At 40.3% G+C, this 21,150-nt stretch overlaps 2 protein-coding genes across 4 annotated transcripts in view; one reads left to right on the top strand and one right to left on the bottom strand.

Annotated features, from left to right (window-relative positions):
• Positions 1-21,150, bottom strand: part of LOC119195887 (histone H2AX) — a 207,132-nt gene that overhangs the window by 88,296 nt on the left and 97,686 nt on the right. The gene's annotated exons all lie outside the window — the stretch shown is intronic.
• The window catches only part of gnao1a (guanine nucleotide binding protein (G protein), alpha activating activity polypeptide O, a), a 65,089-nt gene that overhangs the window by 38,370 nt on the left and 5,569 nt on the right, over positions 1-21,150 (top strand). Inside the window, exons 4-8 of one of the 3 annotated variants that reach the window (XM_037451160.2) lie at positions 6,087-6,247; positions 11,266-11,394; positions 12,332-12,461; positions 16,688-16,841; positions 17,917-20,455. In XM_037451160.2, the coding sequence (XP_037307057.1) occupies positions 6,087-6,247; positions 11,266-11,394; positions 12,332-12,461; positions 16,688-16,841; positions 17,917-18,104 (762 nt within the window). In that variant the 3' untranslated portion in view covers positions 18,105-20,455. Of the gene's footprint in view, positions 1-6,086; positions 6,248-11,265; positions 11,395-12,331; positions 12,462-16,687; positions 16,842-17,916; positions 20,456-21,150 lie in introns of those variants that run through there. The other 2 variants (XM_037451161.2, XM_037451159.2) reach the window with 2 other exon arrangements.

The raw sequence follows: 21,150 nt of genomic DNA, 5'->3' as shown, positions 1-21,150 counted from the left end.
TTGATAATTCGATTAAAATTTCATTAAATGTGCTAAGCTTGAGAAGAGCTCACCCTTCTGTACTCCTATGTAAGTGTACATTATTCTCTTTTATTCCACATTTGCACTACCCACCATGACAATTTCCTTAAATGTCCAACATACTTACCAAATACATGTTTCTGATTCTGAACAGACCCGACCAAAAGGAAATGGGGGAAGGACGTAGGGTGGAGGACGTTCTAAATTGTTACAGCAAATACAAGGAAATAAAATCAAAGAGGACAGGACACAGAACTTGAAATTCATCTTTTTTTAATTCAGAGTTACTGTGAGGTCTCAATGTATCACTGATGCTTTGATATGACCCAAATAAGTAAACCACACCATCCGTAATGATTCCTTTGGGATCTACTGTGGCGCAAGTAGAGAGTTTGAATCTCAGCTGCTACATGTCCTGCGTCGAAGTGTCCCTGAACGAGACACCTAACCCCTAACTGCTCCCCGGGCGCCTTCACGGTAGTTAAATTCAGAGAATAGTTGTCCCACTGGGAGTAATAAAGGACACTTGCTTTTTTATAGTTGGTATCTGTGTCAGTGGGCTGGATTCCACACGAATCAGATAAAATTATGCCGTTTTATCAGAAACTCCATTGGACTCCAGTCGGGGTCCTCGGGCAGCGGCCCACCGCGGACCAACCCAGATCCAGCTCAGCTGCTACCTTTGACCTTCAGTCACACATGCATGACATAAGACATGTACACTGTAGGGCAGATAAAGAGGTGTTGCATGTACTGAGAAACTTAAGTTGGATGACTGGCTAGAGACAATAACAGAGAAATAAGATATAAGAGCTCCTACAGTAAGCTGTAATTGCTAATTGAATGGAGGGATAAAGTAAGGAGGGAGAGAAAAGAACAGATGCAGAGGATGTGGGAGTGATGAGGAGCACGGTGACAGTGGTGGTGATGATGATGATGATGGTGGCACAATTGCCTTTTCACTGTCCAAGCAGGGATTTAAAGCCGTCCTTGTGTATGATAAGACGCACACACACAAACACACGTATACATTAATCAACACTACCGTCAGCAACATGAAGTAAAACTGGCTGTACGAATGACTATTTGAGGGATATCTTGCAGCACAGCTGTATGAGCAGATGTGTAGCTACCAATGAGGAAATCCCTACGCTGGCGTTCATACGCCTTGATTTGCATCAATATAATTCCTATTGATGGCCTTACACGGATCAATGGCATTGCTTTGATTTCAACAGATTTCATTATCAGCAGATTCATTTCTTAGTAGTTAAGCTTTTTTATTCAAAGTAAGAGTTCATTTTACACAAACAGGTTTCTCTCTCTCTCTTGTGTGTGGTCGCTACCAGTCTTTTCCATACATTCAGGAGAAGTGTAATCCATTTTGTGTATGGCTTGTTTATGCTTTGACCTCAGGGAAGGTGATTTATAGGCCAAGAACAACCAAAAAACATAAGAGACGGATGAGAGGAGGTAAGCACAATTAACTGACCAAAGAAGGGTGGGCCAGGAGAGAACCAGAGGGGGGGGATGACGGTTTGGACTAAAAAGAGATGAAATATTGGTGGAAAGGAGAGGGGAAAAAAACTCGAAACAGGATGCGAGGGGAGGACAAATGAAAACGGACAAAATTAACAATTACAGGTACAGATGGAAAAAGAGATGAAGAACTGATAGATGGGAAAAGGAATGTGTAGTGCAATGGGTAGATAGAGGTCAGATACAAAGAGACTATGACCGAGATGATTGTGATGGAAGAAAGGCTGATGGCTGAAAGAGGGAATGGGCGAAGTCTGGTATGAGTTGGTATGATTAGATGAGAGGAAGGAGCAAACGGCCCACAATAAAGGAAATGAGTCTCACTGAAATCCTATCAATCTCCTATCAAACCTTTGGAGACGACTACAATTTAGCCTCAAATATTTATAGTTTAGCCAGTGGATTTAAGGGCAAAGACCTCCCTACAAAGTCTTTGCCGTGCGAGAGGTGGAGCGTTATCAGTTGGATCAGTTGGATTAGTTGGATCTGGTGGATCTGGTGGGGCTTAGCCTCAGATCTGGAACCACACTCCCGGATAGGGGATGGACACGGTGTGAGGCGCCAGGCAGGTGTAGGGATACTCACAAGTTCCCGGCTGAGTGCTGCTACATTGGAGTTTACCCCGGTGGACAAGAGGATCGTCTCCCTACGCCTTTGTGTGGTGGGGGGAAAACTCTGACTGTTGTCTGTGCATATGCACCAAACAGCAGCTCTGAGTTTTCAGCCTTTTTGAAGACCCTGAATGGAGTCCTGAATGGGGACATCAGTCTTCTGTGTATGTGATGAACATAAGCTGAGAGGCAGCGGGCTTTTTGAATGTAATATATTGTATATGGTTGCTGCACTTGGGTCACTTGCTTTGCAACATGCAAATGGCATGGTTAACCACTTTGGTCCAAACCAAAGTATCTCAACAACTATTTCATGGATTACCTTGGCCATTCTAACAGGTTGTTATGGTATCTAGAGAGTGAATCCTGTGCAGTTTGGTGATCCTCTGACTTCCTCCAGCCCCGCAGTCAGGTCAAAGTTTTCACTTATGTCAGTGCTGGAGAGATCGGCACAGAATCTTACAAGGACATTGATTTGCATGAATATAATTCCATTGTAGGGAAATTTAAAATAAGTTGATTATAGTAGGACAGAGGGTGTGTGACCTCTTGAACTGAGATACGGTGTTCCTGAGATAAACAGGTGTTAAGGATGATTTGTGAAACAGGATCTGGCTATGTTGTGAAGTTTTATTGCCTAGGGTAAAACAAAAGTTTCTATTCCATCTCCTCCAATCATGAATGACAATGCTATCTCTCTTTGATGTGGAGGTAACCAGTGGGTCATGTTTGTCACCTTAGACTATATAACTCAAAGCACAAGGAAGAATTCTTGATCCATGTCTTGTATGTGTGGTCTGCTCCATGCTTGCAAGCATTTAATAAATGTCCTGTTCAATGATTTCACAGCGGTGTCGAGTACAATCTTTCTAACAGACATTGTTCCGCAAAACTAATGACATTCCAATCAGAGAAATGGGACAAGAAAATGCTAAAGTAAAACAGAATGCTTTTTATAAAGGGGGATAGAGGCATAATAAGAAAAGCAAAATAATAAATGGACATGCCTTTCCGAAATGGTCATATCAAAGTTGTCCTCTGTTAGATTTGGACAAATGAATGAAGGCTTTTTTTTATAGGTAACATCTTGTCCGGTGGGTCATAATTACCTTGTGGAACTTTCTAAGTGGGGTTAGCCAAGCAACTTGAAATCATGAGTAAATTAAAGGTATTTAGGCTACGCTGGTTGCACCAAATGACCTCCATGCATTGAGTGTTTCAGAGTGAGTCTTCTGTGAGTAGTCTGTTATTATCTGATTGCTTTTTAGGGGTATGTGGAAACTCTGGGTCCGGGCCTTTATTAATTTCTGTCTGAGTGCTGTACAATCTAATAAGTCTATAAAGGATGGAATTGAATTACAGTAAGGGAATAACGACACTCATCCTCTTCCTGTATCAGTAAAAACATGTAGGCTATATTGTTCAAGTGATGAAGTTAACCAGGTATAATGTTGCACAGAATATTTATATTGCAACTACTAATGGCCTGGACAAAAATGATTGTCCATTTAGAAAAGATACAAATTCTACCGTAAGGACATGTTAAACTAAGGTGTGTCCTCTAAGCATCACAGTTGTCTTCAAGCTTCTAATCAGTCAGTCTGCCTATTGAAAGGCTGTTTGGTGTCCTGGTGTGCACCACACTGACCATTGGCCACAGAAAGTCAAGGAGAGAGTTGTCTCAAGGGGATTAGAAAGAACATTATAGACAAGCATGTTGAAACTAAAGGATATATATATATCTATCTCTCTCCAAGCAACTCAATGTTTCTGTGACTACAGTTTCATATTTTCAGAAGTTTAGGGTCCACGGGACTGTAGCCTCCCTGCACCTGGCTGTAAGTGGAAGATTGATGGTCGAGATACGTCAGTGTCAGATGGCACCATCGGTCGCTGTTAGAGCCAAAGTGGAATTCATAGAAGACGAGCGAGGACAGCAGTGTTGGAAACAAGACTACATTTTGCAAAGATGCATATTGACAAGCCACAAAGCTTCTGGGGAAATGTCCTTTTGACAGAGGAGGCAAAACTGGAGCTTTATGGCAAGTAACATCAGCTTTATGTTCACAGACGCAAAAACTAATCATATAAAGAAAAGAACACTCTACTGTGAAACATGGAAGAGGAGGGTTACGTTCTGGCCTGGGGCTGCTTTGCTGCATCTGGCATCGGGTGTTTTGAATCTGTTCAGGGTAAAATGAAATATCACGACTATCAAGGCATTCTGAAGCAAAATGCGCTGCCCAGTGCCAGAAAGCTTAGTCCCAGTCACAGTGGATGGGTCCTCCAACATGATGAGGACCGTATTCTCATTGAGAGTTACAGAAATTAATTGCAATGATTGCCTCAAAAGGTAGTGCAACAAAATATTAAGTTAAGGGTACCGTTGATTTGTCCAGACCATTTTAGTTTGTTTTTATAAATAATTATATTGAGCCACATAAGAAAAAAAACGTCTGAATTAGTTAATTTTTATTCATTATTACTTTTGTCAGTTTCAAGTTGTCTCACTGTGGATTTTAACGGAAGGGTACCAATTATTTTCTCCACGTGTGTATTCAGTTTGCTGACCCAAATATTTCCGAGGCCACAGTAAACAAATGATCTGTTGGTTGAAACTACACCAGTGTGGTATGCTGTGTGGTATTAGTTATGTATGAATGTCATTCTCTTAGCATGCTGAAATTATTTTAATGTAACATCATTGGTTTGTTGGAGATTTTATTTTTTTTTTTTCAGATTTGAGTCACCTTTAAAAGTATATTTGGAATCTTTGGAATTATGACTTACTAGAATTGGATCTCACTAATAGCAATGGAAGTTCCTAAGATAAAGTTATTATAGTTTATCACAAAGCTTTATTACCATGAAAATGTTTCACCACATATCGGCATCAGAGGATCATCTTTAGAACTGCCATAAACATTAGCTTTAATTTATCATTGTCAGCTATTTTATTATTTTGTCAATTCCCCTAATCGGATAAGTTTTGAACTGACAGCATTTATTACCCATGACTTTAACAGTTAGAATTAAATTTGACTGAAACTTCAACGGTGTTTATTGTAAACATTACTATTGTAAACATACTCCTAACGGGGTAAATATCACAGAGAAAACTAAGTGGACATTAATATCTGCTCAAAGATGTCTGTTTGCATGTTGTTATTATTCAATGTGATGATGTACATTATATAGTAAGGGAATTGCAAAGTAAGTGAATAAAGGAAATGCCAATTTTGATATACTCATGTGTGGAAGAACATAATCTTTGCATGAAAATGTACAATATTAAATTTCACCAACACTGTCCTCATTTATAACACCAAATGTGACAATAAGAACCATTTGTCGTATAGTGTGCTTTTAGCAAATGATCAATGTAGGAAGTTCCTTACGCACCATATTGGCTTTGAGGTTCATATAACCTCAACTACATTTAGTAACAGTAACTTCTGTTTGCTTGGGTGGATTCATATCCAGGATGACAGTCTCCACCTCAGTCTCCACCTCTCTCTGCTATGGTGAAAACTGTACCACTGTCCAGCAGGCTGATTTTTAGCATCTCCTTGGACGTTTGCCCACAATTTTAACTCCAGCCTCTCTATAAACTGCGGCGGCTTTCTGGTGTGTTTCTGCATCTTAACTGACTCTGGGTTAATCACTGTTAAAGTTATGTGTGTTCCACTTCAAGTGTGAACTGTGGGGAACAATCTCAAATGGCACACTGCTCAAAATGCATTGTACAATGACAATGTCAGTCTGTGGTGCTTGTTCGTTTACAATAATCATGCTAATGTCATTTTGTCTGGTTGATGTGATTACGGCACCAATCAGAGTTTAGAGGACGCTGCTCCTCCTCGAGGCCTCAGTGAATACTCACCTCCTGCTTCGACCCTCTTGTGTTCCCTGCAGGCGGATGCTAAGATGGTGTGCGACGTGGTCAGTCGTATGGAGGACACGGAGCCTTACTCTGCTGAGCTGCTCTCCGCCATGATTCGCCTGTGGTCCGACTCAGGCATCCAGGAGTGTTTCAGCCGAGCCCGCGAGTACCAGCTCAACGATTCAGCGCAGTAGTACGTACACATTATGTTTAGGATACAATATAATAGGCCACATGTGAAATGGAGCCTATTGATTCCCCTGTTTTAGCAAAAGAGCCCTTAAACGTGTTCTCAATCTCAGGGCGGTGAATCACATGTGCCAGGATGTGTTATAAGATGCAGATTCATCATTTGTTATTGAAGAGAATGTTACAATGCAATATTGATCTGTTATTGCCCAGCATCCTAAGAAGTACCATATAACTGTGTCAGCACAGACACAAGCAAGTGTTTTCTTCCACCCACCATGAAAAAAAAAGATTCTCTCAAACAGGTCTCATTTATTTACCAGCTTCTAAATGCTATTATACACTAGCTATTACGACACACAGTCAATCACCATAACAAGTCCAGCGCCTGATTTATTCGATGTGCCTGTGTGTGTGTGTGGGTGGGAAGGAAAAGAGAGAGGGGGGAGGGAGGAAGAGACGAGGAGTCCTTTCCTTCAAGTCCCACTTTTTGTGCAAGTAGCGCTTGAATAATTGTGCACCACACATACACAACGTTGAGATAAATTCCCTGTGATGAATGGAGTCGTATATATATGCTGCTGTAAGAAACATGCATTATACTCTTAAAGGCCCCGAGCACAGATGTAGTGAATATAGCTATGGAGCATATTCACCTGGAAATACTTTCACAATATGCTTGTTGATATTTGCACCATGATATTTATTCAGGAAAAGCTGTACACAAATTAACTGCCTTTGGATTTCTAATACAACACTGTATTTAAAAAATTAGATTAATGTTTTTTACTTTGAATTTAAAGAAATTTAGCAAACAGTTACTTTTACTTTGGAACTAGCTAAAATGCCAACAAAAACACTTCTTGCAATCAAATGAAACGCACCATTTGGATGAGAATCTCCCAGGTATGGACTCAGAGACAACAAAAAGAAAATAGGAATAAGAAGGTGAGACTGCAGAGTACATCTAAAAAAGGAAACGGTCCGATTGGAAAATTTAAACGGGGGCCTTGCCGAAGAAAATTAATTAAAGTGATAGATTGATACAGGCCGCTAGACAAATGAGTCTTAACTCAGTCAAAAGGATGAGTAAGCAAAAGAGGACGTGGACAGGAAGAGAGAGAAAGTTGCAGTACTTAGACATTTTTCACCATGGCAGGCATTTTGTATGAGACATATTCCTGTCCACATTTACATGTAATCAATTAACTTGAACAACATCCGCTGTGTGAGAGTGCACGCATGTGTGTGTGTGTGTGTGGGTCCGTTTGTGTGCGTGTGTTAAATGTCACATTAAAGATTGATGCACACTTCCTATTATGTTGTGGCCTTTGGAGCAGAACAAGCCGACCAGCCAATGAACCGTTAGAACAGACATCACATGATCAGACCACATTCTGCATCCTTCCCTGTTCAACCAAAATGTCATAATGTGTTAACCGACAGCATAAGTGTCCTGCATGCAGGGGAGCTGTGGTTGAAGTTCCTAACTGAAAGATAACTTGTGTACAAACCATAAATCAGTCATTTTATGCGCCCAACAGGCAACTGCCTGCTGTGTTTTGTATAGGTTTCAGCCAGTGTGTTTAAAGCCTGGCGTAGTACGTGGAACGCAGCAGTGCAGTGCGTCTTCTTCAGTCAATAAATGTTACAGCTCCTCAAGACTACGGCCCAGATCTAGCCTGCTGTCAGATGATTAAAGGGAAGGAGGTTAACCCTGAAGTTAGCAACAACTCAGGCTCACTTATGGGTTAAACTTCAAGGTGGACCAGTGGTTCTCCTTAGGTTTTTTTTCTCCTTAGTCTGGCAAACTGGCAAAATTAAGAGGTAAAAATGTCTATTGTCGGTTAACGGTTAAATGGTTTATTATTAACACTACTTTGAAAAGGCTTTTTTCGGATGATACAGTTGATAATTTAGTGGAGGTTACTGTTCTGTTTGTGTTAGCGTGAGTGTGTAATCACACATGCATCTACACTGCTGTGTGTTTGTCTCTAGCAAGAATAGCCTCAGGCCCCCTCTCTCTGTGCAGATGCTCCGCGTGTCCCGCCCTATAAACCACAATGCATATACACTCTATGGGATTTGAATACCCTGCCTTTGTGACAAAGTTGTATGCAACGTGTCCTCGGTTATGTCCTCTACATGGTCACAAATGCAATGACCTTTATGGGATACTTAAACATATTTTATTTTAAGTAAGAATTATATTATGGAATATCAATGACATTTAACTACAGCTGATGTGTAATGTATAATGTCTAATTGCACTTGAGTCAATGCATTAAGCGATCTATAGGACTACGTGGCAGCGGGGTTTGGGTGGGTCTGTTAACCAAGTGTTGGAAGCTTTACGTCAGCACATTAAGCAGGAGAGAGAGAAGAGAGAGAGCGAGTGGATGGACTTGAGGTTTGGACTTAATACAGAAACATTTATGGGCAGTAAGGCACAAGGTTACTGTTTTCATCAGTGTATTAACTACAATGAGGCAAAGTAAAATGTCAACTGAAGTATCTGCTTGCAGTGACAAACAGTTATGGCTCACTTGTATGTTAAATACCACACAAATGCTGAAAATTGTGGCTTATACTTGGTTTTAACTATCCCCTCACAGACAATCTTCTCTTTATTGGTTTCTCCCTTGTGCCATATACTTTTTCAGGGATCATCTACAATACTCTACATCACCAGGGAAATCAAAGAAGAATTAACTGTGATGTGATGTCCACCTTATGAGGATGGGAACTACTGCAGTGTAGCTCTCCATAGAATGCTCAATGCTGTCTAACAGAATCTACTTAAGCATACATTAATCTGCAATAATATAAGTTCCTGTCAATCATTTTCTCTGAAATGGGGCCGCTGGGTAGAATTGGGGACATGTGTGGGCTGACAGGTTCTATCTTTAGAGGGCTGAGCGTCCTTTGCTGCAAAAGGTATTTCAGGGTTTCAGGTGTTCAGGTGTAAACTTTCATCTTATCACCTTCATCTCTTCTTAATCCCTTGCCTTGTGCATCCAGAAACTTACACTTTCAACATAGAGTACATACAAACACACACCTTTGTTCTTTTGGATAAATAGTATTTTAATAATTCCGTACTTCCATTGCATGATATACTGTAAGTGGTGACAGCTCAAGCAAATAAAAGTGTTTAGCTTCTAGTTTGATTGGATGGGGAAATGCATAGAAATACAATTTCTGCTTCATTCTCATTGTCTCCCCCCTTTCAGTTCTCCCTCCCTCATGTACCTCCTCGCCACACTCTATAATCTAAACCCATATCTCTTTCTGATTGATCAATAGCTCTTATCACTGAAGGTGTGTGTGTGTGTGTGTGTGTGTGACCGTTTAGACCATTAGCTCATACTTCATTTTTCCCCTCATGCTTTTAGAAGTAACTCAGCATCCATTTATAAAAGCTCTGAAACAACACCCGCCAATCTATAAGTAAACGCTTTACATCCATTACTCTAAATGGATGCATGATGTGGGCAGATTTTCTGTTAATATCTTCTGCCGTTCTGTCCCACATTCCGTCTGCCGATCTTCAGTTGGTTCATAACAGGAATTATGTCTGATGGTTATTGCTCAGACATTACTCTGCACCTTTAGAGGTCTTTCAGAAGGGAAATTAAAAGAAGGATGTCTTTCTGGACATGACACAGGTGTATGTCAGAATAGGCAAACAACATAGCAGCCACTAGCCAATCAGATTAACAGATTAGACATGCTGTAAACGTGAATAAGTAGTGAAGCCACAGCTCCGTCTTCATCCTCTTTTCCTCCAGGGAGAGTCCTTGCATGTTCAGTGAGATCTGAGCTGTACTATTAAGGATTATTTGATCTATTGATTACATTAAAACATAAAGGTCCACTTCCAATCTGCCAATTAGGAATGATGGCCTTCATCCATTTATTGTGTAATGCTGAAGTTACAATTTAATAATTAAACGGATTATTCCACTTAATCACATCATTGACAGTATTGAACTTTATTGTCCTCTGACCCCTACTAGAGGAAGCAGAAAGTTTGCCCACTGCAGTCAGGAAAGTTGCATATTGGATATCATTAATAATACATCCCCCAGTGGGGGGCTGTCAAATGCTGCTTGTTATGTAATGCTCACTGTTTCAGCCACCTGAGCCATGACATACATCATCTGAATCTGAAAAGTCATCCCAAAAATACCAATGTTACAATTGTGTAACATCTTTAAAAAGTAGGTTTTCAATTTCAAGATTAGAAGAAAAAAGGCTGTTAGACAGGACTTGCAGATCAATTTGGCAAACCCAACGCTATCTTCTGTAACGATGTCTGGATTTAAATGGACTGTAAACTTTCCCCAAATCCAACTAAGAGCTTGACGCCAACATTAGCCAAGACTCCGGGACCCAAGTCCACACTGTGATATCCTCTTATCCCCTTAGTTAATAATGTGCTCCATGACCTTTGAACTATTTTAACACTTTGCCGCCAAGTTCGCCGCCATGCCAACATTCTTTAAATACGCAGATAATCATTCTTCAACATTATTAATGAATTCCCTTCACTTATTTAGATAATGGATTGTGAAAATAATAATAGTAGTAATCTGTGTTGAGCTTTAAAAAGTACTCTTCAGCACTTTACAAGGTACAGACAGAAACAAGAATAGCAACAATGTGGTAACAAGCAGAAACTGACATTATAACAGTAATAACCAAAAACTTACATAAATGCATTGCACATCACAACCTGAAGGGGATGATTTGAAAGTGACTTGCGATGGAGAACATCAAACTTGTATTTCTTGCCGTATCGGCGGGATCTCTGGTGCAGGAGTGGGAGAGGAGATAGGAAGCTGAATTTTGGATGTGTTTTAATTTGTTGACTATTTTGGTGGATGTGCAGTAAATGATGCCTGCAGTAGTAAAAACTTTTCCCCTGAAGCCTCACCTTCACCTCTTCAACATATGGACAATTCCAAAGCTTGACAGACGAATGATTTTCACACTGCGTCTCTCTGTGTGTCTGTGCAGCTACCTAGATAGCCTAGATCGGATCGGTGCCACAGACTACCAGCCCACAGAGCAGGACATCCTGAGAACCCGAGTGAAGACCACTGGCATCGTCGAGACACACTTTACCTTCAAAAACCTCCACTTCAGGTCAGTACCAAGCCATAGCATTGAGTTTTGTTTTACTGTCATAACCGCCCCCTCTTCTCATCCTCCTGTCTGCTCCTCTTATTGAATTGGGAACCAGTCTTTGATTAATACAATGTAACAAGTGTCTATATCTATGATTGTCTGTCATTTTAACGAGGTCCCATTCAAATAGAAGGAAATAACAGGAGGGGGAGACGAAATATAGAGAACAGAAGCTGCAGGCTTTTTCCTGCTCTCTAATTTCATTACAATATTTCTGCCCCTCCTGCGTTCATGTGTAAACGCACGCACACACACACACACACACACACGTGTATGAAAGGATTGATAGGCACAGAGCGGAAAGGTTAATAAACTGCAGAACTAATTGTTCTTCTGGATGGATGCACCATCATACTTCAGCTAATGTATGTTTCCCTTTCTGACCCAATCATTTTCACACAAACACAAACTGTTTTGTGTGTGCAGATGAACACGATGGACAAACATTTTCGATCTGCTGAATGATGCTTTCTACTGTTACTCTGGCATTGGAGTAGGCAGCATGCTGCTGGGTGTGTTTTTGTTAACACGTCATCTTAATTGCTTTTACTGGCAGTCCAGCATTGTGTGGGAGACTTCAGAAAATGTGTGCAAAAATATGCATCAAACATATAATACAATATATTACCTCAAAAAAAGGAATAAACATTTTTTAGATGCCCTATCTTTTAAGTGTTTGAAATATAACTGCATGAAATGTATGAATAAAATGCAATAAGAGTGTATCCTGAAATGTACAGAATACAATGAATTAAGTATTAAGATGTAATGAAGAGATATTGCACTATTCATTCTACATTTTTTGCACAAAAGAGTAGGTAAGGTGAGAAGGCTCCATCCACTCGCTATGTGGTTGCACTTGGGTTTTGATTCGCATCTGTTCTCTGTCCATCAGGCTGTTTGATGTAGGAGGTCAGAGATCGGAGAGGAAGAAGTGGATCCACTGTTTTGAGGATGTGACAGCTATTATTTTCTGTGTGGCGCTCAGCGGATACGACCAGGTGCTGCATGAAGACGAGACCACGGTAAGGACAGATATGTATATTCTCTCTCACTTTTTTTCTTTATCCCTGTCACTGAGTAGCATAATGACTAATTTAAGAAGACAAATTGTAAAGGATGCCATGTCAGATGGAATCCGTAATGTTATTTTAGAGATTTAGGATGTGCAACAGCATGGGTAATAGTCCCCTAATGCATTCTGACACAGGCTTTAAAGCAGGTGGTTTAAAGATTTTACACTTGTTCTTTATGTAGAAACAGTGTTTAAGCTGACATAAAATACACAGCCTGTGGAGCTTGAAAGGAGAAGGAATACGTGCATACTGTGTGATGCTAAATTAATGGAGCCACTGTCTTTCTTCATACTTTCATGGTCCACCATAGCACAATCTACAATGTACATGGAATTCCGTTGTGTTTGCTTTGAATCTCAGTTTGATGCACCATCGTCCGATATTGCAACCAAACATGTAAATAAATCCACGGAATACTGCTGAGGGCCACAGTCAAAATACCTGTTTGTTTACTTCGGTACTTAATCCAAAAGTGCTTAATCTCTGGTGAACCCACTGTTGGATTGTTCTTACACAAGGAGACCTAAAGGAGTTTGTTTTTCTCTATGCAAATCATTCTTGCCTACGGTCACAATTCCAGTTACATTCTGGCCTAACCAAATTATCTGTTTTAAATAATGGGATGGTCATATTTGGTCTCCCACAAAGTTACTCTCAACACAAATCATGTTGACTATGTATTATGAGATATACAATCGGTGTAGAATCATCCATGAAGTTTGAAAGAGCATTAAGTCTATATCAATAATGGAACAGAAATATGATTTAGAGACTTGGGTACTACAACACTAATAACACATAATACGTATGCACACCTGTGGGTTATCTGGGTAATGGCTCTGGACAAGGTGGTACACGTCACGGAGTTGCTCAGCGTTTCCTCAACAAAAAGCCACACCCTGCAATGTGTCTGTACAGACGATGTAGACGATCTTACACACAATAGATAGGCTGATTTAATTGCCTTGCGCTCACTGCTATTTATAAAGCCTGAATCGTATCCTCTGAGGAATCCAGGCTGGGAAACTGCTCTGTAGCTGCTCTATTTATGCAGCGTTCCAGCCTCCCCCTGAGCAGGGAGCACCAGAAGAATGTCAAATTAAGAGCGGCAATATGCATCACAAAACATACTCAAAATTGCTGTGTGTGCGTGTGTGTGTGTGTGTGTGTGTGTGTGTGTGTGTGTGTGTGTGTGTGTGTGTGGTATATGAATACGAACAGCATGTTCTCTGTGAACTCATGGTGCTTATTTGCGTATGGCTGCTAGCTGATGGAGAAAATGTCTCCTCTATAGGAAACATTAAAAGCAGACATAATGTATGGAAAAGTAATCGCGTATTTAAAAAGCCACAATTTCAGGGAGAAATTAATTGATAATTAGGCAAAACTACCAATTATACCTCTGATAAGGCCTCAAATAATCAGACTGTAGTGCAGTAACATTTGTTAATTGAATTAATTTCAAATATGTTTTACCACGATATTGCGGCCACTGCCATAAACTCGTAAATACAAGCCAATTTGTGGCAAAGTGAGTGTAGAGAAAGAAATCTAGACAATTGAAGTACCAACTGAAGTCACTGTGGGAGTTAACATGACCAGGTAAGGGAATGCATGACTAATCAGTAATAAATGCTTATTAATTATTACATCATATTTCTCACTACTTCCCAGGAGTATAATTCCTGATTTAATTTAATTAAATTACTCTAAATGGATAGTGCCTGTGTCCAAAATAGCTGCATACAATGGACGAATATATTAAACAATTAGATTATTAAATTGACACTTGCCAATTATGAGTTGATGGAATTCCTATCGAGTACACTTACACACCGACAAAATAAATAATCCAACAAATAAAGAGAAGAACCACTGCCTGCATTCACATTACACCGTCTCAACAATCCCACTTTGGCTTTTTGCTGTTTAACGGATCCCATCAGCCTGTCAGAGCATTTTATTTCTCTGATTACTGCCTTTGGTCGGCATTAGAAAGCATTCAAGTCCTTTGTAAACTGAAGAAAGGGTGTTTTATACTGTAAAAGGCTTTTTAGGAAATTGAAGTTCATGTTTTTTGGACTTTTCAAGAATCATAGATAGCCTTTGCTATCTTTGCATTTGCAGTAGCTGTGTGATATTTAAAGAGGTCCCATAACATTTTTTCTGTTTTTTTGTCTCTGACAGCCGTGGCTAGAGGCATTTAGTTTTCTATGGAGTTCTCCATTCAACACAAGCTTTCATAGCTTGACTCATTGATTTCAGATTCAGATTCTGTAATGCTTCCCTATTAAAACCCTGCACTCACACTCCAAGCTAATGCAGAGCTAACATTAAATGTGCATCAAGCTAACGTTTCCTGGCTCTGGAAATGGAGCACTTTATAGCACGTGCGTGGTCAGTTTAAGCTCTGAAGGGAACTACAGGGAAGTGGATGAACCCGGTTCATCGATCCAGTGAAAGCACCCGCAGAGAGGCAGGGATCATTTAACCTTGCAACACCACACCTGCCATTCTATTGAGTCGAGAACCTTTCCTGGGTCATCACACCGAAAGAGCAGAAGGGATAGAAAGGTGATGGTGAGCAATAATATGTCTGATTGCAACCACATAGTCTGTGCAACCCATGCGCAAGCAGCTTCTATTTCAGTGCGCAGACAACATTTTGAGGGGAAGCGTCACAAAATCTGAAGCCAGTGGGTTATGCTCTGAAATTGAAAAAGACAAACGTCTCGAATTAGATAAGTAACGAGCTCCATCAACTCATGCTTGTACTTCCATCCGGTTCACTCTCAAGAACGAGATATCTCACGCAGGCCATTTCTTTCTTTTCTAGCTTGTTGTCCTTTTGAGAGGGCAATTTGCAAAAAGTCAACCTGACCGGACAGATGCTTAAGGTTTTGGCTGCATATGTCTGAACATCCAAGTCCATTAAAGACACTAAAGCACGCTCTACAACACACACTACTTCTGCTTTTTAATTTCCTTCTTTCTATTGAAGAACTGCTTGCATTGTGTTTTTCTCCCCCTCTATTTGTTTTGTTTCTGTGAAAACGCACAGACATCATGAACACTGTCTGGATAATGTTCTGTCCTTCTGCCTCTAAACACCTTCTTTTCAGCACTAGGGGTGTGTACGTATCCTATATGTGTGTTTGGCAGTCATTTAGGACGTAAGCGGTGGGTGGGGGAGGGGGGTCCCTTGCATTTTCTGTTCCTGCTCTAAACTCCGTCCTGCAGCATCTCTGGCTCCTTCCACTCCTCCTGTCACTCTCGCCATCGACTGTCCTCTCTTACCAATCAGCAGTCAGATCTTCTACAGATGCTCCACCCACAGAAAGGTATGAAGCCTCCTAGTAGGCTGTGTTTTCATCTATGACTTAAATCTTGCTTTTAATATAGCGTTACTGCTTTATGCACTCTGTGGAGCTTTAATGGTAAACACTGTTTTGGTTTAGTTTGCATTTGACATTTCTCACGGAAAGAAACGTGTTACATTGTCTACCTCAGAAACGATTTACCAAGCTAATTTCAACGTGCACGGTTTACACCAGAGGGCCTTCGGCTCCCTCGTTGGTACACTGCAACCTTTATAACTCATTACCTCCACAAACAGTTGCTGCTTCCTACCGATTACATAAACTTCTGTTCGGGTTGAGCAAGTTGTTTCCTCAAGCACATGCAACAAAATAATTGACCCACTCAAGACAAATTCTTTTGAAAGCATTGCTCTGTAATGTACCTGGTGGTCAACATCTCCACAGGGCACCTTTAAGCTATCATTTATTCACAGCTTTAACGCTGGAAGTGCATGGCTTTGTTTAACTTAGTTGCGACATCCAGCTTACTAATAACGTTGTTACTGATGTGTGGATTTACGCACACTCAACATGCAGGAGGAAATGCTCTGTCTGTGGACAAGAGGAACTCTCCAGTACCACTGTTCTGCTTTGTCATTGTAATTTGACCAGTTCCTCTTTGTATTTTAACGGTGTGTATGTACAATACGTGTTCTTAATTTTTCTACTTGTGTGCATGTGTTTTCTGAACACATTTGCAGAAATGATGCATGCTTGTCAGGTTGTTTTGAGTGTGTGTGTGTTTGTGTGTACAATGGCCATGCAGAACATTGTGTATGAATGCCTTTTTAACCCTCGGTAACGTCTCTTTTACAGAACCGTATGCACGAGTCTTTGAAGCTGTTTGATTCCATCTGTAACAACAAGTGGTTTAAGGAAACTTCGATCATTCTCTTCCTGAACAAGAAGGACATCTTTGAAAAAAAGATCACCAAGTCTCCACTGTCCATCTGCTTCCCTGAGTACACTGGTACATATTGATGCACTTTACAGTAATATATTTTGTATAAATTTCGTACTATACACTGGATTATTGTATGAACACTAGAAGGCACTGTAGCTGCTGAGGACGAGCTTCTCCCACTTAGTAATTACAGAAAAAAGAGTGAAGGGAAGACAGAGTCCTAACTTTAAGACTTTCAGAGTTACTGACAAAGCAATCTTCACTCAAGCGCCCTTTTCTATTCCATTGCTAGAATTGCTAATTTGTACACGCCCTCTTTCGACGTTTAAAGGCAACAGAAAAGAGACAAATCAAGCTCATATTGGAAGAGAACAAAGATGTAATGAGTGAAAGATTTATTGTAACAATGAGTGTTGCCAGGAATCTAATGCAGAGGAGATGGAGTGTGCTCATCTAGACACAAGAGGAAATAAGAGCTAAGACAACCGAGAGAAGAAACCACTGTTGGGGAGAGTAAGAGTGTGAGAAAATACCCAAAGCAACACTGTGGGAAAGCAAGATGGAGTAAGAGCAAAACATCAAGACTGTGAGAAAGAGAGAATTAGAATTCCAAACTTGTTTCCTCTTCTCTTCTCCTCCGCTTCCTTTTTCATGGCCAGACTTTGAGCCTTTTCTGATGAAGTTGCTGCTGAAGCACACAGAAAAACCACAGTGCTGCTCATGGCTCCGAGTCAAGAAGATAAAACAAGTTTAAAAAAATACTCCAATCACTGAGATTTGTTATTACAAATGAATGCTCTTGATTGGATCCACTGTGTGGAAAATGCTTTGCATTACAAGCAGAACTAACTCACAGATGGACTTCAAGTAAAGGGTCATACATTAGATGTGGCACATCGGTATACAGTCATGCACTGAATTCAGAAACCGAATTTGCCAACTAAGGCAACGCACTCAGCGCTCTGCAAATGTGTGCTGGGCAAGAAAGTCAAAGGTCATGTTTTGATAGAGAACCAGAAATAATTGCAGATACAGAGAATGTACTGTAGGTCAACCCGCTGATATAAAAGGCCACGTGACAACAGCTTTCAAGCACCTGACTCCCACTCTGTCATAAATGTCTGTGTGCCTCTGTCCTCAGGTCCAGACACTTACTTGGAGGGAAAGGACTACATTAAATGTCAGTATGAGAGCAAGAACAAGTCACCCAGCAAAGAAGTCTACGCCCATGTGACCTGCGCTACGGACACCAACAACATCCAGTTTGTCTTTGATGCCGTCACTGATGTCATCATAGCAAATAACCTGCGGGGGTGTGGCCTGTACTGACAAAGATGTAGCATTTTAGCCATTGGATGACTGTGTTTACTGTACCAGTTTTTAGCACGTATTATGCTGCCCATATTAGTGATGTCATTGTATGATAATCAGTCAAAGATGGGGCACAGGCTGTGTTAGTGTGGTCACCATATTGTTTTACTCTTAATTAATTAATGGATTGATTGGATGAGTACCTGGTTGGAACTTCCTCTGATGTATTTGCCTATTTGACTTCCTCCTTAAGAAGAACCTACCGCAAATTCCAGCAGCTTTGTATATTTAGTTAACTCTACATTTTAGGCCAGTGTGTTGTAGACATCCTGCACATTGCTCCAGTTGACTGCAGGGATATAAGGATCCTGAGACTTGTTTGTTAATGCAGTAGTGCTTTACTCAAACAACTGGATTGATTACTAACAGCAGCCATCTTAAAGGGGTTCACTGGCATTCCAGCAAATATGCATAATGGAAATTCCTTCTCCACCCCAAAGTATTTGTAATAATTTGAAATTAAATTGGAGTTGCTAATCTTCTCTGCCGTAGATAATGTACCTGACACAAAGTGAAATATACATGTAACTAGTCAAGCTCAGTTCACTCAGTGCACATGCGAAAGATGCACGTCAGAATTCATTCTGTTGTAATGTCTAGTCTTTTAAGAAGAAATGGATGAATGCTTAGTCATCAGCATAAATTATAACATATGTGTTATGTGTGAGATAGCTAACCTGACCGCCTATTGTGTAATTTTGTTTTCTCATAGTCCTCTTAAGCATGCGCTGGGCAGCATCTGGTCCGAATGCATTGTTACACTATTAAGCTCCAAATGTATTTGTAGTTGGGCATTAGGACAGTAAACATATGATCATGAATGCAATAAGAAAATCATGTTAAATTATTAGACTAAATCAGACTTTACTCTTTAATATGAAGTATAAATTATTTTCTCAATCAAACACTTTACTGAGCTTTCTGAGAGACCAGAAGCGCTTTACACCATCATAAGAAACATGATGAAACATTATTTGAATCCATTACTATTGTTATTATTAATGTCATTATAGTTTTAATTATTTGTTGCATGATTAAAAAAAATAACAGTATTTTTATTATAGTTACATTATCACTAAGTTAAAACAATGTATTTTTTAATACTCGTATAATATTACCCACTTCCAATTCCACATCAAACAGCGTTACGCGTAGCTAAATATAAATATTCATCAGATAGGACCGTCCCTCCCCTGGCATTATAGAAACAGTGTTATTACATCAAACCCTCTCTTCCGTCACATTTCTCTTTTTTTTATTGCATTTTGGATGTTACTTAAAGTCTTAGTATGTATAAATTAAACGCCCCGAATGTCAGATTTATCCGTTTACAGTTGTTTTTTTAAGCTAATAAAAGGCTAAACCAGCGTTGACGTTAGCCAATGGCGTTCCAGATTGCATTTTATCCCATATGTTCCTGCTCTTTCGCACACCACACAAACTGTTTACCTGCAAAGCCAAAACTCGTTCAAACATGTCCGTCCCAACTACCCTGACTACAAACAATACGTTCATATGCATAGTCTGTTTATAGCGGTTATGGTTTGAGCAATGTTTGCTTTCCATCTTATCGAAAGCTACCCAGCAGGAGTTTATGCAGCTCAACTGAATTGTGTGTTGAGCATCATGATTGTTGTTCCTGTGGATGCATTTCGTTAGAGAGCAAATGTGTTTTTGTCCCTGCAGAAGAAGGGTATTTAAATTGTTTCAGTGTTATATAATGTCATTTTTGTTTTTGAAGTAAGAGGCAAGCAGCAAATATATTTTTGGTTGTTGTGGGATATTTAAAAATGTAGCTTAAGTGAATATATATTTTGTGTTTCAGCATTCATGCGTCACAGTAAATGAGCTACATGTGGTAGTGCTCTGCCTCAGACACTTACGTTATATAATGTCTCAAAGGAGGCATTGATTTCATAGGGCCCGAGGACAACATCCTTGCGTGAAGCTGCTCAATGGAATATCTTTACCACTCATCTCTCTGCCTTTGAAAGATACATTCCTCTGAGAATCAATTTTCGACATTGTTACTTTTGTTCCATTCCCAACAAGCCGTCCCAGAGCAGCGGGGCCATGGAGCTTTGATGAGGTGCACGGCTTCGCTGAAATAAAGTGCTGCTAGCAATTGTAGGAGCAGTTCAAAAGTTTGCCTTGACAATAAAGCCAAAGAAGTGCATATAATAACAGGAAAATATCCTCCGCTCCTCCCTTTTCTCTCTAAATGAGGGCTTACTGAGATGTCTCTGTCTGTGGGACTCTGTTGAATTGACTGAGCTGAGTGTGTTTGCAGCTTCCCTGGTTTAAGTGCTTTCTGGCAAACGGGGGGGGGGGGGGGGGGTAGCTTCTTTATTTATTAATGAGCAGGGCATTTGCTTCATTCCACTTTTCCCTCCACACTCAAAACAGTAAGGGCCTGCCTGCTTCATACTGTGAGACGATGTGATTGGCTCTTCCCAATGCATCTTTGCCACCTTTCCTCAAGTAGAGAGCTGCAGTTGATCTGCCTGCTTTGTGTGTGTGTTTCTGTCCGTGTATCTTGTGTATATTTTGGTGTTCACCGATTGTATTTAGCTACCTGTGTGTGTGTGTTGTGTTGTGTTAGAAACAACATCAACCCATGGGGGGTTTGGGGTGGAGTCGGTGTCTGTGGATTAATTACCCAGAAGGCACCGGTCTACCCTTTACACACAGAGGCCCTCAACACAAACTGAAGATATAAATGAGACTTTAAAGTGTCACCTTACTTGCTCGTGCCAAATAATATCAACATATCCAACCGAAGAGCCTCTGGTGTTTGTTTGCCGATTCTTAGTTCTGCTGCTGAAAGCCTTTGGTTTGTCTTCTGACTTCTAACATTTTATTATACAGTGGGAACGTTAAATGATCCTACTGCATCGCCTCTGGAGATAAACAAAACATCAAATGCTATTGTCCTTTAACTGTCAAAATAAGTGAATTTATTTATTTACTTTCCAGTTGTTATTTGGGGAATAGAAGACCACTT

The sequence above is a fragment of the Pungitius pungitius genome, chromosome 6 (genome assembly GCF_949316345.1).
Source record: "Pungitius pungitius chromosome 6, fPunPun2.1, whole genome shotgun sequence".
Taxonomy (NCBI): domain Eukaryota; kingdom Metazoa; phylum Chordata; class Actinopteri; order Perciformes; family Gasterosteidae; genus Pungitius; species Pungitius pungitius.
Note: the sequence above shows the minus strand (reverse complement) of the source record. Positions and strands in the feature narration are given on the sequence as shown.